Source organism: Coptis chinensis, chromosome 8 (genome assembly GCF_015680905.1).
Source record: "Coptis chinensis isolate HL-2020 chromosome 8, ASM1568090v1, whole genome shotgun sequence".
NCBI lineage: Eukaryota > Viridiplantae > Streptophyta > Magnoliopsida > Ranunculales > Ranunculaceae > Coptis > Coptis chinensis.
Window position 1 is genome coordinate 9,831,645 of NC_141463.1, and position 22,362 is coordinate 9,854,006.

The 22,362-nt window shown below is 39.8% G+C and overlaps 1 protein-coding gene and 1 long non-coding RNA gene across 3 annotated transcripts in view; both read left to right on the plus strand.

Annotated features, from left to right (window-relative positions):
* The window catches only part of LOC147479832 (uncharacterized), a 28,117-nt gene extending 8,650 nt beyond the window's left edge, over positions 1 to 19,467 (plus strand). Inside the window, exons 3-4 of one of the 2 annotated variants that reach the window (XR_015204710.1) lie at positions 12,221 to 12,286; positions 18,943 to 19,467. This is a non-coding gene — a long non-coding RNA (uncharacterized LOC147479832). Of the gene's footprint in view, positions 1 to 4,542; positions 5,814 to 12,220; positions 12,287 to 18,942 lie in introns of those variants that run through there. The other variant, XR_015204711.1, reaches the window with a different exon arrangement.
* Positions 19,468 to 20,444: 977 nt separating this feature from the next.
* On the plus strand, positions 20,445 to 22,070 carry LOC147479833 (agamous-like MADS-box protein AGL82). The gene is made up of 2 exons (XM_086578357.1): positions 20,445 to 21,291; positions 22,004 to 22,070. The coding sequence occupies exons 1-2, from the start codon at positions 20,642 to 20,644 to the stop codon at positions 22,014 to 22,016; spliced, it is 663 nt and encodes a 220-aa protein (XP_086434483.1). The 5' UTR covers positions 20,445 to 20,641; the 3' UTR covers positions 22,017 to 22,070.
* The last annotated feature ends 292 nt before the right edge of the window (positions 22,071 to 22,362 follow it).

The window sequence follows — 22,362 nt, forward strand, 5'->3', positions numbered from 1 at the left end:
TTTTTGGTGCGTGGAGAGAGGTGTTGAAAACGCAAACTCCACGACTTTTGGGTGTATGGAGAGAAGTATTGCAAACGCAAACTCCATGACTTTTGGTGCGTGAAGAGAGGTGTCGAAAACGCAAACTCCACGACTTTTGGGTGCATGGAGAGAGGTGTTGCAAACGCAAACTCTATGACTTTTGAATTTGTATATGTTATTTTTACTAACTAATTGAATGAAAATAAAGAAATGTGGAATAATGCATTTTATTGATGAGTGATAATCTGAAAAACAAAAGAAAATTACTCCAAGGACCAGTTCTAAGGAACTGTCGACCCAAACTACTAATAGTCTGGCTTGATAAAAGCACATCCTAATCCAGAGCGGATTTGTTGTGTGAGCCATCCGTGTAAATGATCCATGAATCGGATGAAGGGTCAGTATGCTTTGGCAGGGATTCCTCACCCCCAACTGTAGCCATTTCGCTAGAGATACCGTTGTCTTGATTAACTTCGGGGATGAAATCATCGATAGGGAAATCTGCCATTAAGGATGCAAGTGCATGACCTTTTTCTGAAACGCGAGGTTCAAAATTGATGTTATAAGCACTTAAGTAGATGTCCCATTCCGCGAGCCTACTTGATTCCTGGGCACTTCGGAAAATTTTGCGTAGAGGATATTTCGTGTATACTTTGACCAGTCTTCGTTGGAAATATGGCTTGATGCATCTGGCAGCATGAAAACTCACGTGGGTAGCCAGACATGGCATCTACCAATTCCGATATTCGTGGAAAAGGGTAGGGATGAATCGGGCAAGCTTTGTTAAGGTTCGTGAAATCAATGCACACTCTCATTTTACCATATTTCTTGGGCACTGCAACCACGTTAGACAACCACTGCGGATATGAAACTGCCATATGAACTGAGTTGAGAGTAACCGATCAATTTCCTCTCTGACTTTGAGTTTTCTATCCGGGGCCATGCACCTAGGCTTCTGCCGAACTGGCTTGATGGTAGGATCCATGTCAAGTGTGTGGCATGCAACTTCTGGGCTGATTCCTGTCATCTGCTCGATTGACCAAGCAAAGATCTTTTTGTTCTTTCTGAGAAGTGCTACCATTTTTTTTTGTTCATTTTCCGTCAGTTCTGCCAATATGAAAGTTGTTTCTCCGCCTAAATTCCTAATTTGAACTTCTAAGAGGCGGTCGATAGTCGGCGGTCCTTCATTTTGTGAACTAGCAGTATAAATACTGTGCGTGACTGATTCTGATTTAGACATTGCTTGCGAATTATTGAGAATTGTATTTCCCCGCATATCCGACTGACGATATTCCTCTAAGACTTTTTCGTGACAGCTGTGGGAAGCCATCTGGTCGCCGCACACCTTACAAATTTTGTCAAGAGATGGGAATTTTACTGCCTGGTGAAAAGTAGAGACTACTGCGCCCATGCTATAGAGCCAGTCTATTCCTAGGATTGCATTGTAAGGGGACTTGCAATTCATCAGGAGGAATTCAATGTCGATGGACTTGTCCATGAGCGTGATTGGTAGAGAGACTCTTCCTACTGGAGTTATTGCGGTTCCGTCAAACCTAGTGATTGGAGTACTTTCTGCAATAATTAAATTTTATGACAGCTGCATGTTCTTGTAGCAACCTGCAAAAATGACGCTGACAGACCTTCTAGTATCTATCATGATGCGCTGAACTCGCCATAATCCAATGAAAGCTGAGATGACGAGAGCATCATAATGAGGATGATGGACGCCAATTAGATCTCTATCACTAAAACACAGGGGACCAGGCTCTGTGGTTTCTGAACAAATTCCTTCAACAAAATCAATGTTATTGACGTGATAAAATTCCCGCAAGAAACCAAACTTGGCTCGTTGTTCACACTTTTGCCTTGTTCGTGAAACATCATTGGTTTTGGCATGACCAGCTAGTATGACATTGTGGCTTAATTGTCATTGCTACATTTTGCTTCACAATTTTTGAAAGCACAAACTCGTCTAATTATCCCTTGTCGACTAGCCTCTGTATTTTTCCCTTAAAGGATCTGCACTCTCCCGTTTCATGGCCGAAATCATTGTGGAAGTGACACCAAAGATTTTTGTCACGTGTAGACTTAGTGTTTTCAGGCAAGGGTAGCGGAGGAAAAAGTAAGTTGCGTCCCTTGATCTTTTCATATATCGCATCGTACTTGGCATTTAATGGAGTGAGCTTCATTTTCTCACGCGGCGTGTTAACCTTTGTTGTATTCTCGACTTCATTTGTGGCCCTTCCGATATGTTCTGCTTCTGTTTGTCTTTACCTTCGTTTGAGTCTTTACTCCGAAAGTCTTTGTCTCTTGAGGCTTTTGATCTAACATCTTCCTCCACGTTAATGAACTGCTGCGTTCGTGCAAACAAATCAGATTTTGATTGTGGGGGGTCCCGTACAAGGGAGTTGTAAATTCCGTTTTTATCGAAATGGACTCCTTCCTTGAATGCATGAATGATCATTACGTCAGGGACATCGGTGACCTCTGCTTGCACTTGACGGAAACGAATTACGAACTTTGCCAATGTTTCATCCTTTTGTTGCTTGGTGTTGAGCAAGATGTTGACATCCTTAGGACGTGTCCAATTATGCTTAAACCGATCTGTGAACTGGTTTGCTAATTCCTGAAATGACGCGATAGATTAAGCTGGCAAGCTGGAAAGCCAACGTAGAGCTTCTCCTTTTAACGTAGACGGAAAAAGTTTGCACAGGAGGGGTCATCTTTGCGCTATAGAATTACCCTGCTTTTAAACTCTATAACATGATCATTCGGGTCTCCTTCTGCTTCGTTGATCGTAAGAAGGTCTGGTTGTTTGAATCCTTTCTGATGCTCTGCATTTTGTATCTTTAGGGAAAATCTCCCGACGACATCTTCATTCACTGCAAGGTTTTTCCATCGTGCTTCATTTTGTTTTCTTGATGATGTCTTTGATTTGTTGTTCCGTGAATGGTGCACCTGTGGCTTCTAGATTTACGACTTGAGGAGTAACTTCACTACGTTGCATCTCACGGTGTTGTCACCCCCAATTGTTGTTTGCTTTTATATTTGGCTGGTTCCTTAGGCTGCGAGACCTATGCGGATAAAACGGGCTAGGCTGTCGAACTGGGGACCCATTTCTTTGGTGTTGCCATATTCTGGGCTGACCCTCGTTAACCTGTTTGTATCAGTTTGCTGCATTCAAGCCATGTCTAAGGTCATGTTGTAATTCGTCTCTGAGGTCCTGATCTTTGCATCCAGCATTGCGTCTTATGGTGGATGTTGTCCACCTTTCTGATGCGCTATGATCAACATTCAATGATCTTGTCATGTTATGACCACTTCTACGCCTAGTGTTGTTGGTATTTCGAGATCTGGATCACCTTCTTGAATGGGATGAATGTCTATTTGACCTTGAGTGATTCTGATGATGCTCAGGGACAGGCTCCAATGGATGGGATGTACAATAATTAAATTGTAGTCAGTTGAATACATTCCGGTTTTCACCAGATCTGGGGGCTCTTGTCGGTGTGGAAGATGCAGCATCGGCGTCATCCCTTTGTACTTGCTTTCCTTTGTCTAGTTGCTTCTGTAAGTAGTTGCTATGCTCCTTCTCTCTTCTAAACCTCTGACGCAGTACTTCTAACGGCACGTCTTCATCTCCTATCTCCATATTTTCCGGATCTACTTCGTTTGCATTTGTAATATCTAGATCTTGCAAGTGAGTTACTGGAGCCTGAGATGGCAAACGTCTAGATCTGGGTTGTCGTGGCACTTGGAGTTGAAAAGGCTGATCTTGCAGATCTGTTGCACCAGGTTGTTCTATCACCTCCTGATTGATTAGTACTTCCAGATTTTCGTCTTGTTGTTGTTGTTGTGTTCTTGCATTTTTGTTCGCCTGAGACCTTGTAGTTTTTGTCATTAATGGTGCTTGGAAGAAGGAACGTGGAAGAGGGCCCGTCAATAAGGACCACGGACGGCGCCAATTATGTTTGGGTAAGATATCACACAAACACACCAATGATCTTGTTAGAGAGGTTGATAAAGAGTGAAAGAGACTGTACCACCAATGGTTGCCTACGTATCCAAATTGTTCTCTGGAATCAAGTCTCAAAAATGCACGTCGTTCTTTGTTTGAAATGATTGTTGGGTATTTATAGGAATCTTATTGCTTAAAATACTCTTTCCTTATTTGATGAGATATTTCCCTCTTTGTATGAAATCTTTTCAAAAACTTCGTATAAAAAAATCCCTTAACATATCTCCGGACCTGCTATATATAACTTGGGTGCCATATTAGTGGGCAGTGTCATTGCTCCAATAGGGGGCATGCCCGAATGCCACACTAGTAGGCAAGCGATGCCACAGTAGCGGGCAAGCAAGCATGCCTCACTAGTAGGCAAGCGGGACTGCCATAGTAGTGGGCAAGCAACCACGCCTCATTAGTGGGTGGCTCTTATAGTAGTACCCAATGATGGTCGTTCGTAGGGGTATGAGTACACTGGTACATACAATAGTGTTTTACTGGATATTTGCTTTAAGGTCGAGGTTTTTTCTTGTATATGAGCACTTTGGTTTGACCTTATGCCAATATCCAAATCCTTGATGTAGTTTTCAACTCAGTAAGTCACATTAGGGATGGAATTGTTATGGACTGTTGGATTTAGCTTATTGAAGATTTACAGGTTCTTGAGATGGCTATTGTTTGGGTGAGAACTCACGCACACCAATAATCTTGTTGGAGAGGTTGATATGAAGTGAGAGAGACTGTACCGCCAATGGCTGCCTACGTATCCAAATCGTTCTCTGGAATCAAGTCTCAAAAATGCACGTAGTTCTCTGTTTGAAAGGATTGTTGGGTATTTATAGGAAAATGAATATGTTGCTTAAAATACCCTTTCCTTATTTGATGAGATATTTCCCTCTTTGTATGAAATCTTTCCCAAAGCTTCATATGGAAAAAATCTCTTGACATATCTCCGGACCTGCTATATATAACTTAGGTGCTATATTAGTGGGCAATATCATTGCTCCAATAGAGGGCATGCCCGAATGCCACACTAGTAGGCAGGCGGGACTGCCACAGTAGCGGGCAAGCAAGCACGCCTTACTAGCAGGCAAGCGAGAATGCCATAGTAGTGGGCAAGCAAACACACCTCATTAGTGGGCGACTCTTATAGTAGTACCCAATGATGGTCGTTCGTAGGGGTACGAGTACACTGGTACATACACCACCCCCTCTTCGTCGGATGGAATTTGTTCCTTGCGGTAAAGAATAAACATTATATTACTGCAAAAGAATGAAACAGTGTGATTGAAATATCTGCGATGCAAGTGCATGACAAAGCTGATAGTAGCAACCGCCTGTTTGACACGGCATTTGTTAATACTAGTGTTGGTATTGATGCCAAAAGAGCTGGTTAAGGGTAATTTACCCAGGGTGTTGAGCATCAGCCACATCATGTTGCTTTAAACCATGAGGCTATGATTACTAATATTCTTGTTTCCGGAAAGGACGTTACAACTATGGAGAAGCAGCCACCGTTTACGAAAATCGAACAGGTCCAAGCCGTCCCTAATCGTGTTATTGAAGATAGGACTAAAAATGGTGTGCCTGGTGTCTATTTGTATGCCACAAATGGTATACCAATCCACAACACGGATCACATTCCCACTGTATTTCTTGATGATGATGTGATAAAAGCGCCAATTATTTTTTGTGCATGGAAAGAGGTGTTGAAAACGCAAACCCCATGACTTTTTTGGTGTGTGGAGAGAGGTGTTGAAAACGCAAACTTTACGACTTTTGGTGCATAGAGAGAGGTGTCGAAAACGCAAACCCCATGACTTTTTAGTGCGTGGAGAGAGGTGTTGAAAGTGCAAACTCCACGGCTTTTGGTGCATGAAGAGAGGTGTTGAAAACGTAAACCCCATGACTTTTTGGTGCGTGGAGAGAGGTGTTGAAAACTCAAACTCCACGACTTTTGGTGCATAGAGAGAGGTGTTGAAAACGCAAACTCTACGGCTTTTTGGTGCATGGAGAGAGGTGTTGAAAACACAAACTCTGTGACTTTTTGGTGCGTGGAGAGAGATGTTGAAAATGCAAACTCCCCGACTTTTGGGTGCATAAAGAGAGGTGTTGCAAACGCAAACTCTATGACTTTTGAATTTGTATATGTTTTTTATAGTTTAGCTTTCCTATCAACTGCTTGTTTTTAAGAATGGTAATTGAGTTTTGCGTGACCAGTTAGTATGACATTGTAGCCTGTCATTGCTAAACTTTGCTTCACAATCTTTGAAAGTAAAAACTCGTCTAACTGCCCATTTTCAACTAGTTTATGTATCTTTCCCCTGAGGGATCTGCAATCTTTAGTTTCATGACAAAAATTGTTATGGAAGTGACACCCAAGATTTTTGTCACGTCTAGACTTGGTGTTTTCAGGTAAGGGCATCGGAGGAAATGTAAGTTGTGTCCCTTAATCTTCTCATATATCGTTGCATATTTGGTATTGAATGGAGTGAGCTTCATTTCTTCATGAACCGTGTTCACCTTTTTGTAGTCTGATTTTTGTTATTGTCCTTCCAACGACGCTTTGCTTTTGTTTGCCTTTACCATCGCTTGAATTTCTACTCTGAAAATCTTTGTCTCTTGAGACTTTTGTTCTAACATCTTTTTCGACATTAATGACCTGATGTGTTTGTGTAAACAAATCGGACTTTGATTGTGGGGGGTCCCAATTATGCTTTAACCGATCTGTGAACTGAATTGCTAATTATTGGAATTACGTGATAGAACGAGCTGGCAGGCCAGAGAGCCAACGGAAAGCTTCTCCTTTTAATGTAGACAGAAAAAGTTTGCATAAGCTCCACGCCAGAGAATTAGTCTGTTTTTAAACTCCATGACATGATCGTTCAGGTCACCTCCCGCGTCATCAAACTTGGGAAGATTTGGTTGTTTAAACTATAAACCCTTCATGATGTTTTGCATTTTGTATTGGAAGAGAAAATTGCCCAACGGCATCTTCGTTTACGGCAAGGTCTTTCCATCGAGTTTCATCCATACTTGCATTGCTCATTGTTTTCTTGATAATGTCTTTGATTTGTTGTTCTGTAAATGTTGCTCCTACGGCTTCTTGACTTTCGACTTGAGGAGTAACTTCGTTATGCTGCCTCTCACGGTGTGGTCACCCCCAATTGTTGCTTACTTCTAGAGTTCGTTGGTTATTTGGATTGTGATATCTGAGTCTATAGTACGAACTATATTGTTGAAGTTGGGAGTAGTTTATTTGATGCGGTCGCATTCTAGGCTAGTCTTCAGTAAACATTTTGTATTAGTTATTTGTATTCAAACCATCGTGTTTAACTTTGTCGCCCCCAAGTTTTGATTTGTACATAAAGTATTGGTGAAATATGAACTTTATTATAATACCAACTTCTCAATACGTCTCCAGTTTTCTTTAAGAACGAGGTTTGTGGGGTTCTTTAATGTTTTACGCCAGATTATATAACTTCTTGACGTCAATTTCTTACAGTCGCCCCCAGTTCTACATTTTGTATGCAAGATCCTTCCATTGAGTTTCCACCACACTCGCATTGCTCATTGTTTTCTTGATAATGTTTGATTGCTGGTCTGTGAATGTTGCTCCTATGACATCTTGATTTTCAACTTGAGGAGTAACTTCATTATGCTGCATCTTACGGTGTGGTGGCCCCCAGTTGTTGCGTACTTCTAAATTTTGCTGGTTTATTGGACTGCGAGACCTATGCCGATAATACGGGCTAAACTGTCGAATTGGGGAGTAGTTTCTTCGGTGTGGCCGCATTCTAGGCTGATCTTTGTTAAACCTTCTGTAGCGGTTTGTTGCATTTAAACCATTTCTTAGGTCGTGTTGCAATTCGTGCCTGAGGTCATAACCTTGTCGTCCGACATCGCCTCTTATGCTTGATGTTGTCCATCTTTCTGATCTTCTTGACATGTTGCAATTAACACGTGATGATTTTGGAATCTCATGGGAGGTATGATGTCTTCCTGACAACGTGTTTTGTTATTCTCCATCCCTTGTGTTATGACCCTTGCTACGCCTATCGTCGTTGTTATTTCGAGATCTGGATCGCCTCCTCGAATGTGATGAATGTCTGCTTGACCTTGAGTGATTTGGATGATTTTCAAAGATAGGTTCCAATAAACGGAATTTGCCGTTATTATCATGTATTCACTTCCCTTTGTCCAGTTGCTTCTGCAAGTAGTTGTTGTGTTCATTTTCTCTTCTGAACATTTGCAGCATCATTTCTAACGTAATGTCTTCATCTCCTGTCTCTATATTTTCTGGATCTATTTCGTTTGCATTTGTAGCATCTAGATCTTGAGGATGAGTTATTGGAGCCTGAGGTCGTGTACGTTTAGATCTGGGTTGTCGTGGCACTTGGAGATGTGAAGGTTGAGCTTGCAGATCTAGTGCGGCTAGTTAATCCATCGCAGCTTGATTAATCAGAACTTCAAGATTTGGTAAGTTGTTTTCTTCTTCTTGTCGTTAGTGTTGCCCAGAAGTGTTGCTCATTAGTGTTGCCCACTTTTGGTGCCCAAAAGTGTTGCTCACTAGTGATGCCCAGAAGTGTTGCTCACCAGTGCTTCCCAAAAGTGTTGCTCACTAGTGCTACCCATTTTGGTGCCCAGAAGTGTTGCTCACTAGTGCTGCCCATTTTTGGTGCCTGAGAGAGGGTGTCGTCTTCCTCCGTTCTTGTTATTTGTTGTCTTGTATTCAGTCCATATGCTATAGTTTATATTAAATCTGATTGTGTTGTAAAAGTGGCATCGTTATTGTCGTTGTCTATCTTGTATGTGGTTATTTCCTTTTGCTTTTTGCTGACAATATTGTACCGTCTCCTCTGTAACAATGGTATTGTCTTGTGTGCAATTATTCTTTCCATTGCTGAAGCTTAAGGACAAAAATAAATAGTAACAAAAATTTAAACGGAGAAAAAGAGAAAAGCAAAAATCAAAACTTTAGACTATAAAAGTCTGGATCTGCATTGTGGTGGCATGGTCACTAATGAAGGCGGTAGAGGATGCAAATTAATATTGAGTCTTTTGGCTTATAGAGTCTCTTGATCCAACGAGTTGTTGTGTTAGACTGATGAGGTATTGTTTGTCTGCTTGTCTGATATTGAGTAACAACCGTTGATGGAACTTGAAAGTAGTAGATCTATTTCGGTTAATAGTTGAAATTTGAATGTTTGCTTAACTTCTTCATTCCGCTTTCCGCCATGGTTGATTTCGGTATTCTTTTCTGTAAGGGTGTGAGATTTGATAACATCTTGGAGCACTTGTGGAAATTCTCTTGCGTTTTCGCCATTGTTGATAGTTGTACTAGCCTCCCTTTGTTTAGTTGCTTCTGCAAATTGTCGTTCAGTTTCTTTGTTTTTATGAGCCTTTGACGCAACACTTCCAGGGTCAGGTTTTTATCATGTGTCTCCATATTTTTTAGATCTGCATCTCGGGAAATTGTGCCATTATAAGGAGAAGATATTAGCTAGCTAGTGAGACCGTGGAAGTTTATATCTGAGCTTTCGTGGTACTTGAAGCTGCAAAGGTAAAGCCTTTTGGTATGGTGGAACTTGATTGACTAGATCTTCAAGATATGCTAAGTCGTTTCCATCAGACTGTTGTGTTCTTGCCTGGTTGTTTACTTGAGATCTTGTAGTTGTCGCCATTAATGGAGCTTGAAGAAAAAACATGGAAGAGGGCCCGTTGATAAGAACCGCAGACGGCGCCAATTATGTTTGGATGAGAACTCACGCAAACACACCAATGATCTTGTTGGAGAGGTTGATATGAAGTGAGAGAGACTGTACCACCAATGGCTACCTATGTATCCAAATCGTTCTCTGGAATCATTTCTCAAAAATGCACGTAGTTCTCTATTTGAAATGATTGTTGGGTATTTCTAGGAAAATGAATATGTTGCTTAAAATACCCTTTCCTTATTTAATGAGATATTTTCCTCTTTGTATGAAATCTTTCCAAAAGCTTCATATGGAAAAAATCCCTTGACATATCTCCGGACCTGCTATATATAACTTAGGTGCTATATTAGTGGGCAGTGTCATTGCTCCAATAGAGGGCATGCCCGAATGCCACACTAGTAGGCAGGCGGGACTGCCACAGTAGCGGGCAAGCAAGCACGCCTCACTAGTAGGCAAGCGGGAATGTCATAGTAGTGGGCAAGCAAGCATGCCTCATTAGTGGGCGGCTCTTATAGTAGTACCCAATGATGGTTGTTCGTAGGGGTACGAGTACACTGGTACATACAGTTATTTCAACACTCAAATTAGGTATTTCCTTTTAAATTAGTTCTTGTTATTTATTGTTACTGATTGTTGCGGTTCTAGTTACATGGACGCTACAGATTTAGATAAGTTTGTACCGTTGCCAACTATGATACCCTGGATTGAATTTAATCCCAATTCCCACATCGGGTAGTAAGTCGTCTTGGATCCTAGATATATTATAATGCTCCAAACATACTAGCGTTGTGGCCTTTTGAGAAAACCCCACACATTTGATGGGCATGCTATAGACTTGGCTTTTGGGTGGCTAAGAGGGACAATATTAACTGTTGGTATGTGGTGAGTCGTTACAAAGTGCTACTATTAATGTGGTGAGGCTGTGATACCCCGGATTGGGTTTAATCCCACATTGGAATATTGGATACATAGCCGTCTTGGATCCATAATATATTGTAGTGCTTCAAACTTACTAGTGTCACCTTTGGAGAAAAACCCACACCCATGATGGACAGACTTTGGACTTGTGCCTTTGGGTGCGCTACATAAGTGGAGCCAATATCGATTGTTGGTAGTTGTTGGGTCGTTCACCATCGTTGACAAGGACAGGGATGTCTGGTACATTTATAATAACAGGGGGTGGGTACATTGACTTGAAATTTCTGATTTGTTGATCTATTGTCAAGATATTTTCTGACATCATTGGTTTATATAGAAAGAAGGTGACAATTTGGGGAGAGACCACAAGAAGATCAGACTTGATATGGTGTTACCCTCATGTATAAGAACCTAGAATAAAAAGACCAAGACATTTTAAATAGTGGGGAATGAGAACGAGATTTCGCCATCCCAGATAAATACTTCCATTGTGTAAACACGGGGATCGGCACTAACCTAGTTGGAATCTAAGTTACATTGATGCGGATAGGTGTGTCCATTATCTGACACAGATATGAAGTGCCTAACACGGCGAAATATAAAAAATGGGGCTACAGTACACCTCATATCATATGTCTGATATGTGTCCAACACGGACACATGGCTATGTTTCTAACACGGAATATTTTTGAAATATGGCGTGTCCATGTTACATAGGTTGGAATGTGTTAGTACTAGCCTATCAGGTATTACAAGACAATTAGAGGAACACTATACAGATTACCTAGAGGGCCCTAATTGGAACGAAAGACTTTGTGTGTGTGTGTCTCTTTGTGTCCGGTCTATGCGTATGCGTGGTTCGTGTGTGTATGTCCGTAATCCAAGGCTTTTCCTCCGTCTTTGAGTAGATAGAAATGCCTCGCTAAGGCATTATCATTTCACAACTGTTTGAGATATTGTCCACACCGTGAATTTAAAGCCTTTCATCATAATAGTTTTGGATACTCCAATTTCAAGATTGAATCACAACGTTCTACTGTGTTAAGCTGATGCAGGAGCATCAAAATGGACCAACTAATCAGCAGGCCTTGCCATTAGTTTATTTTGGTGTTCTTTATTTTGTTTTATTAATGTGAAAGTCTATTAGTATGTGCCTAGTCTTTTGAAGAAGTCATATGAGTAGCTCATGACTTTTGAAACAATAGAGGGCTGAGATTTAAAGGTTATTAAACTTATTACAATATGATGGGTAGGATGTTAGGGTTGTTCGTCCACATTATATATTGTCATATGGAGACCTCGTAAGCAGCTTTTATTCACTTTATCAAGAATTCTAATAATAAGAACTTTAGGTATTCCTGCCATTCATATCAGTTCATGTTAGAATCCTTATTATTATTATTATTATTACTATGATTATTTTCTGTTTTTTTTAATTTCTTGACAAATTTTTAGTGAAATAAGCTCAACGGTTAGTGCATTACCAGTTTGAAAATGAGTCTTTAATTACTTTGTGAGAGGGAGTCTTGCTGAAGCTACTTGTGTAATTTTTCTGCAGGTCTGCCGAATGTTATAGCTCTGCTTCCTGATTGTACGTTTCATGATAAGAACAAGGATTGTGGTGGTAAGTCTTTTTATGTCATGGATTACTTTGTTAAAAATTGTTGAATGTGTATATTAGGGAGGGAAAGAGCCACTCCCTTGTTTACACTCCCATGTGTTGGAATCTCCAATAAGTATTTCAAAATACTTGTGTGTGTGTGCAAAGTGGAGGAGATGAACTATGTGTGTTCTCTCCACTTTAGTGCATTGTTTAGTCCCACATTGGTGAACCACCACTAGCAAGTGAGGTATATGAGGAATTCCTCTAGCATAAGGGAGTTCCCTTAGGGTACAAAGGCTTTTGTGTTAGGAGGGAGGACTCACCCAAGGGCTTGGGCTTGGGCTTGGGCTTGCTGACTAGTGGGTAGTGGATTACCAATTGCCTAAACTTGTTTTTTTTTTGAACAAGTTTCGGCTGGAGTCTCAGTTCGAGTTGGATTCTGTCTCATAGCTGTTTTGGGAAACCGACTTTGAGAGGTGTTCTTCTCCCATCTGGTCACCGATCATACCTCTATATAAACACTGTTGTGTCCATAGAGGGTGATTAACACAGACGTAGAGAGAGATCATCCATTACAGACGTCCATAGAGTGAGACAGAACTCGTCCATAGAGATAGAGTACACCAGCGATTCCAGTCCATAGAGATAGAGACAGAACTCGTCCAGACCAAACAACCTTCAATCACCATACAGAGAACCAGAAACCCATCTTATTCTTCTTCTCTTCTTCCTGTCAGCCGCCAGAGAGAGTTATATTGTTGTTCTAGAGGGTAGTCTGTTCTAGTGCAAAGTCAAGTCTGCTTTGTTAACCATTGAATCCTGTGAGGAAGACGCCATCGTTGCCTTTACGCACCATTGGAAGGGGCTTAAATCTTTCCTTAAGGACGACCTAATCCGCGCCTTTGGTTATTACCTATTATTCTGTCCTTGTCTTCTATTGTTTTCTTTTATCTGCTTACAACAATCTTAAGGAAAGATCAAGATGTCTACACCTGTTGACACCACGCCGATCAAGGAAACCAATTTTGGAGTCATGGAAGTTACTTCGTCTATAAGAGATGCTGCACCTCTACTGAATGCTCGCAACTTACCCAATGTGTCAAAGATTGAATCCTTCAACGGTTCACACTTCAAGCGATGGAGAGAAAGGGTGTTCACAACCCTAGATGTACTCAACTATGCAAGGTATCTCACTGATACAGCACCCATGGAGGGTTCTAATGATTTCGAAAGAAATCAAGCTGCTTGGCTCAATGGGAATAAGGTATGTCGTCATGCTATTTTGAGTACCTTGTCCAATGAAATTTTTGATATTTATTGTTCAAATAAGAATGCACATGATATATGGGAGAGTTTGAACAAGAAATACATAATATAGGATGCTGGTACTCAGAAATATGTTATTGGGACTTTTCTAAAGTTCCATATGAGAGAGGATAAAGATGTAACGTCTCAAATCCATGATTATCATGTGCTAATTAATGATTTGAAAACTGAGGGTATTAATTTACCCGAAACCTTTGTTGCTGGATGTTTGATTGAGAAACTCCCCGAATCTTGGAAACACTATAAAAATAGTATGAAGCATAAGCGCAAGCAGATGACCCTTGAGGATGTGATCATTCACATTCACATAGAGGAAAAGAACAAGACTCGGGATGAGGTGTTGTCTAAGGAATTCCATTCTAAAGCCAATATCATTGAAGGTAATCCCAGCAAATCTAACAAAACCTAAAAAAGCGTATACAACAAAAATAAGAATTTCAAGGTCAAAGGGACTTCTTTTAAAAGGAGTGGTACTGGCAATGGAAATTGTTATGTTTGTGGTAAACCTGGACATAGGGCTTTTCAGTGCAGACACAAGAAAGACACTAATGATCCTCCCAATGCTAATCTAGTTGAGGGAGATGATATTATTGCTACTGTGGTGTCACAAGTGTTCATGGCCACTGGGAAGAAGAACTGGGTACTAGATTATGGTGCCACCCGCCACGTCTGTGGTGATGTTGAAGTCTTCTCAGACTACATACTAGTGAAAGATGAAAAGGTCTATATGGGTGACTCTAGGTCTGTTCCTGTTGAGGGAACAGGTAAGATTCTACTGAAGTTAACTTCAGGGAAAACCCTTTCACTTAGTAATGTTCTTCATGTACCTGAGATTCGTCAAAATCTAATTTCTGTGTCCTTACTGGGAAAAGCTGGCGTCAAGGTGACTTTTGAGAGTGACAAGTTTGTTCTGACAAAGAATGAGGATTTTGTTGGTAAAGGTTATTGTAATAACAGTGGTCTTTTCATGTTGAATATACTTGACAACATTATTATTAATAAGAATGAATCTGCTTCTGCTTACTTGCTTGACTCTTTTAATATATGGCATGGTAGACTAGGACATGTGAATTGTTCAGCATATGAAAAGGATGAAAGCATGTGGTTTATTGTCCGATATTTCTGATTTTTCTAATGATAAATGTGAGATATGTCTTTGAGACTAAAGCCACGAAGAAACCCTCGCAGAATCTGTTTCTAGAGATAAAACCGATTACTAACTCTTATTCATAATGGATTTGGGTGAATTCGTATACCATGTCTAGAAGGGGAAGTTTTATTATATTACATTCATAGATGACTTCTCTAGGTACACCATGGTATATTTACTTAGAAACAAGCATGAGGCAGGTGAGATGTTTCTCAAGTACAAAGCTAAAGTTGAAAACCAGCTTAACTGTAAGATTAAAAGACTTCGGTCTGACAGGGGTGGAGAGTATGAGTCTAACCCCTTCCAGGACTTTTGTGACAAGAATGACATTATTCATGAGACTACTCCACCATACTCTCCTGAGTCTAATGGAGTAGCCGAACGGAAAAACAGAACACTAAAAGAGATGATGAATGCTATGCTTGTAAGTTCTGGAGCTTCCCTGAACTTGTGGGGGGAAGCAATCCTATCTGCTTGCCATATACAGAATAGGATACCCAACAAGAAAACAGAGAATAAGACACCATATGAGTTATGGAAAGGTCATGTACCTAACCTGACATACTTCAAAATGTGGGGGTGTCTTGCAAAGGTTCTTGTGAACGAACCTAAAAAGAGAAAATTGGGACCTAGAACTGTTGATTGTATGTTCATTGGTTATGCTCATAATAGTGCTGCATATATATTTTTAGTAGTAAAATCTGATAATAACCTTGTCGATGCTAACACTATTATAGAGAGTAAAAATGCTGATTTCTTTGAGAATTTGTTTCCTTTGAAAATTGGCATTGAGAGGTTGGTTGCTCCTAGTGAACAACAATCAACAGATCCCCGAATTTCTCGAACAAGAAATTTGGAAGAGTAAAAGAGACAGAAAAAATCACCAATTTTGGTGATGACTTTTACACATTTCTTCTTGATGATGATCCCGTGGACGATAATGAGGCAATCGGTTCTCGAGATGCACCTTTCTCGAAGGATGCTATACACTCGAACTAGATTCGATTATAGTTAATCACACATGGGAGATAGTGGATCTACCTCCGGGGCTTAAACCTATAATGCTACAAGTGGATCTTCAAAAGAAATTGAAACTAGATGGTTCCATTGAGAAATACAAGGCTAGACTTGTAGTCAAGGGATTCTCCCAGAAAAAAGGCATTGACTATTTTGATACTTATGCTCCTGTAACTAGGATTTCTTCTATAAGAGTTCTAATGGCTCTAGCTGCTATTCATAATTTATTTATTCATCAAATGGATGTAAAAACTGTATTTTTGAATGGTGATCTTGATGAAGAAATATATATGATGCAGCCTGAGGGTACGATAGTACCAGGGAATGAGCATAAGGTATGCAAGTTAGTTAAGTCTTTATATGGGTTGAAACAAGCGCCAAAACAATGGCATGAAAAGTTTGACAGTGTCAAGATGTCTAATGGATATCACATAAATGATGCTGATAAATGTATTTACTTTAAATCTTTTGATGTGAATACATATGTGATTATCTGTCTATATGTGGATGGCATGTTAATCATGAGTCCTAGCCTTGATGTTGTGAGAAACACCAAGATGTTTTTATCGTCCCAATTTGAAATGAAGGATTTGGGAGAAGCTGATGTGATTCTTGGAATCAAAATCATCAGAAACAGTGATGGCTATACGCTTTCACAAGAGCATTATGTTGAGAAGTTTTTGAAGAAGTTTAACTTTTATGATAGTAAGCCTGTGTCGACACCTTATGAGGCAAATAGTGTACTTCAGAAAAATGCTCAACATGGTGTCCTTCAGTCTAGATATGCCCAAATTATTGGTAGTCTCATGTACTTGATGAATTGCACTAGACCTGACATTGCTTATGCAGTTAGCAGGTTAAGTAGATACACTCATTGTCCTAGCCAGGAACATTGGAGTGCATTAGAGAGATTAGCCAAGTACTTGAGAGGAACAATGAATTACGGCATACGGTTTAGACAAACTCCACCTGTGATAGAGGGTTATTGTGATTCAAACTGGATATCTGATTCTCATGATATCAAGTCCACTAGTGGTTATATTATTCTCACCCTAGGTGGAGGTGCAGTCGCTTGGAAATCTTCTAAGCAGACCTTGATAGCTCGTTCAACCATGGAGTCCGAGCTTATTGCTTTAGATAAAAGCAAGTCTTGGGTTGAGTGGCTTAGAAACCTCTTGGCAGATCTTCCTATTGGTACAAAACCACCTCCACCGTGCATCTATGCATTGTATTTGTCGGTAGCGATAGCAAAGGCAAAGAGCAAATTGTATAATGGGAAAAGCAAATATATTCGCCCCGAGACTACAGCCTATAAAGCATTTCTTTGGAATCTGGAGTTGTGGCTCTAGATTATGTGAGGTCAGAGTTAAATTTGGCCGATCCTCTAACAAAACCGCTTAACAGGAGACAAGTGGTTGATACGTCGAGGGGGATGGGACTTTTGCCTTAGATAGAGGGCGACACTGACGGCAACCCCACCTATGTGATTGGAGATCCCATGAAGTAGGTTCAAAGGGAAAAACAAGTCACCTCGTCGCTCTGGTATGCTATTGTCTTTCTTTAAGACGTCCCACCCTATGACTAGATAGCATTATTGTATACTTTGTATAACTTGGATTGCAATGAGAAAGGATGAGTTATCTTACTCTTAATGGAATCCATAGTCCATTATTTTTTTTTATTTTTTTTATGAGATAGTGTATTTTAACTGCAATGTACACTTGATGGATATCCACCTACATGAATGTAGAACTGGGTCGGTTCTTATAAGTATTCAGGCAAATACTCTAGAGCATTCATGGAACACAAAAAACAAGTGAGGGCCAAAAAGCAACAATCGCAGAAACGCATATAATGAAAGAGCAATGTGGGTGCATGTCCTCTATTTTACTACAAGGGAATGTTGGTTCAAAGATTTTTAATCCACCACTTTCGTGTATTATAAGATATATTACCCTATGATCGGGTTCAAGCCCAAAAGCACCAGTATCTTATGCATTGTTTTTTCGATTCTCTCTGGCATTTCGTTAACCCATTTCTTTTGTAATATCCTATTCCATAATAGTGGAGGACTATTAGTATTTTGAAATAGTGGGGGATTGTTGGAATCTCCAATAAGTATTTCAAAATACTTGTGTGTGTGTGTGCAAAGTGGAGGAGATGAACTATGTGTGTTCTCTCCACTTTAGTGCATTGTTTAGTCCCACATTGGTGAACCACCATTAGCAAGTGAGGTATATGAGGAATTCCTCTAGCATAAGGGCGTGCCCTTAGGGTACAAAGGCTTTTGTGTTAGGAGGGAGGACTCACCCAAAGCCACACACGTGCGCGCGCCCACCCTGCACCGAGCCGAGTCCCGTCGCGTCGGGCTTGCTGACTAGTGGGTAGTGGATTACCAATTGCCTAAACAAACGTAGAGAGAGATCATCCATTACAGACGTCCATAGAGTGAGACAGAACTCGTCCATAGAGATAGAGTACACCAGCGATTCCAGTCCATAGAGATAGAGACAGTCCAGACTAAACAACCTTCAATCACCATACAGAGAACCAGAAACCCATCTTATTATATTGCTGTTCTAGAGAGTAGTCTGTTCTAGTGCAAAGTCAGGCTGCTGTTAACCATTGAAGACGCATTGAAGACGTCACTGTTGCCTTTCTGCACCATTGGAAGGGGGCGAAATCTTTCCTTAAGGACAGCCTAATCCGCGCCTTGGTTATTACCTGTTATTCTGTCCTTGTCTTCTATTGTTTTCTTTTATCTGCGGCTTACAACACCATGTACATTCCCGTGTAAACAGTGTACCTACAACTTAAGTGAAGTACTGATTTTTGGTGGAGATGATGTCCCCCGCCATGAAGATCATCCTCAGAGATAAGTCACCTTATTTGAATGTCTAACCTTGTCAAAAGAGTTGACAGAACTGTGTGCGTTAGATGAAATACCAGAGTCCATCAGAAGATACAGTTGTTGCACTATTCTCGCTAGTAACTTGAGCTCAAATGTTTTCAAGTTTTGTAACATAATTTCTTGCTCTTGATTCTGTACATTTTTGAGCTGAGAATATCGAGATCTTATGATCTTCAACATTTTTCTTTTCGTTGATATACTCTAGCTGCATCTTATAAGGTGGAGATATTATTAGTCTTGTTTTAACTCATTCTTTATTCCTTTTTCATGCAGTCCTTGTTATTTCCCTTTCGTGCCCTTTGAGACCCGATCGGGGTCATTTTTATGAGACTTGGGATGAACATTATGCAGATCCTGAGAATTCTGGGGAACTTATTTGATGAATCTCAAGTTCCAGCTGACTTTAGGAAATGGGTGAAAACTGAAGAGTTTGGTAAAAGTGATAACCCATTTGTTCTACTGTTCAGATACACCACACTTTGCATATCGCAATGGGGGATGGGGTCATCCCGTTTACGATTACCACCTACACTGAAGAAGCGGATCCTTATGATGATGTGGTGTGTCAGCAAGGTGCGCATACCATCCATACCATCCCTAGTTGAGCGTGTGACGCCTGTCTCAATAGTCATCGTTAGTTGTTTGTACCTAGTGCTGGTGCTTATATAAGACAATCAGAAATAAAATAAGCAAGTATTTGCGAAAAGAATGAGTCCATGAGACCATTTTTCAATCTACTACCATTGTCCTGGAACTTTCATTATATGCTCTTTTTGAATCTATGAATGACTTGTAACATTCATTATGGGTATCTGGAACTTTCATTATATGCTCTTTTTGAATCTATGAATGACTTGTAACATTTTTCATTATATGCTCTTTTTGAATCTATGAATGACTTGTAACATTCATTATGGGTATCGTTAGAAAAAGAAGGTAACATTGAATATCAAATTCTGCAAACCGCACCTATGTTGTTTTAAAAGACACTTTATGGAATAATTGACATTCTTCTATCTGTGTAAATGCCTAGTGCACACAGCTGATCGTACATTAAGCTGCGTACTCAAATTTACTTGGGATCATGTATCTTGAGGTGAGAGAGTGCAAGTATACATGAATGGATGGGGTTTGAGCTATAATATAGGAAGGATGCACAGAAAATTTCGATACCGTGGCAAACAAAAACTTCTTCCCCTTCCCCTCTCTCGTGATTACCACTTTTTGAGATGGCAGTCAGCAAATACTCAGCAATTAGTTTAATAGCCACAAGTAGTACTAAAGAAGCCAACTACCTGGTTTATAACTGGGTGACTATATTAAAGTACTAGGCAAGCATCCATATGTACACATTATAACATTTGCTTCCCGCCAATTTGTTAAACTTCAATTCATTTTGTAAATTAGTTTACTGAACAATAGTCACAGGTAACAGGGCTCTCTTCAGTCTATACGAAAGTTTTTAGGATACTTACAAGCTTAGACTAACTGAGTAACCAAACATAGCATATGCATATTAGGATAGCACAACTAGGCCTGTACTAACTCCTTCAACAGACTCAGGTGATTTTTATAAGTTTTGCATGATAACCATTGTTAGGTGTCAATTTCAAATTTTTATCTAAAACCAGTCAACTATTCACTTGATAAAAGATGACAAAATAAAAGTATGTATAACAGTTTTGACTCTAACTGGCAATTGAGTTCGAGTTGAATTGTTTCAATCTCAATTCTCAGGTGACCGTCACAACAAAGTGTGTTATAGCTGTCTTCTATTTCTAAAAATAAAACCAAGCTTTAACACCCAAGTAAACTTCCGTTTTCATCATTACTGATCTCACTCTCTCGTTTAGAAACTAGGGTTATCAATATTTTTAGTAACTTCTAAAGTTATTGAACTTTCTTCTATATATAGATTTCATTACTATACTCTCACATTCTCAGAAAGTAGTAATAATAATTAATATCGGTCATGGGTGGTCGTAATGTAGGAAAGATTTCCATGCAACCAATTGCAAACAACAAGGCACGAAGAGTTACTTTTGTTAAGAGAAAGAATGGCTTAAAGAAGAAACTACACGAGTTAACAACTTTGTGCGATATTGAAGCTTGTATGATTTGCTTTGATGGTGATGACGGCACTGTTGAAACATGGCCTGAAGACCAAAGGAAATTTAATGGGGTCATTCAGAAATACAAACGAGTTGGAAGGATAGAAAGAGAGAAGAATTGTGTCGACGTCGATAGCCAATTGGAAGCAAGGAAGAAGAAGTTGGAAGATAGTTGTGGTTGGGATCAACGGCTTGATGATTTGTCAAAGGAGAGTTTGAGTGAGTTGGGGTGTTCACTGGATTGTCAATTGGAGAAAGTGAGGGAAAGGGTTCATCAGTTGAACAATGTGAGTCATGAAAATAGTAATTCTGTGCTTGTTGATGAATCCCATCCACCTTATTTTGGCGACAATTCAGTGATGATAGGAAGCCCATCCAATTATTACTATGACAATCAACAATTTACGATGGCAGAGTGCTACGGGACTGACAATGATCATCAAACTGATTTTTCTGGGGTGGCTCAACCAATAATGATTCAACTCCCACCACTTCAGCAGGCCATGCCATGGTCGCAACATGCCACTATTTACTTGTACTTAGGGCTGGCAATGGGTCGGGTAAGAACCGATACCCGATCCGGTCCGAACCAATAAAAGCGGGTCTGGGACAGGTAGTTAGCATATTGGACCGGTTTTGGGTCTTGAAAATCAGAACCGGACTCTTATTGGATTGGTTCTGGATTAAGTATGTACCGAACCGTTATGGGCCTAATCCAATTAAAATTTTTAGTTTTATACTTTCTAATTTTCCTCCACCATATATTTCTATTACCTTATACAACATTGCAATATTTAAAGTTCCAAAATAAGATATGCAAAATACATATGTAATATTACGATATTTTTTTACATAATAAAAAGATGGTTTCTATCTAAAGGAAAATCTTCTCTTACAAATTTGGATTTCAAATCATTCATTATGCCTTTTTTATTTGTATATCTTGTTTTTGTGTTTAGCAAAAAAAAATTATTTAATATTTATATAACGAAAATTAGGATCCAATTATTAAAAACTCGGTTCACCGGGTTGAAATTAAGCTTATTGGTTCGGAACGGATCGGATCCGGAATCAAAAAAAAGTTTTCGGTTCGGTTCTGGTTCTCTAACTCAAATATCTATTCGGTCGGGGCCGGTTCTGGATCTGTATTGTTGAAAAGCAGATCGGTTTTAGATTTGCCTATATCCGGACCGATCCAACCCATTGCCAGCCCAGCCCTACTTGTACTCTCTCTAATCGATAGTTTACCACTATTTAATTTCTCTACAAGATTTGTATTGTTTTTTTTTTTTTTTTTTACGTAATCTTGAAATTTACTCAATTTGTTTTACTCACTCCTTTTCTCTAGATTTCACTATATGAAATTGGACTTCTTGGAGGTTCACTGTTGATTTATGGATTCGCCAAGTTAACTAATTAGGATTATTAAGCCAAATTCTCTTCGAATTTTGTTGTGAGGTTACAAATACTCATGAGTTTCACTGACAAGAAAAACTACAATTCAAGCTCACTTATAAAAGCTAGCTATCACTGTGCTGTTCTACTTGAAGTATCCAACATATATGGCTTGTCGCAAACTCGC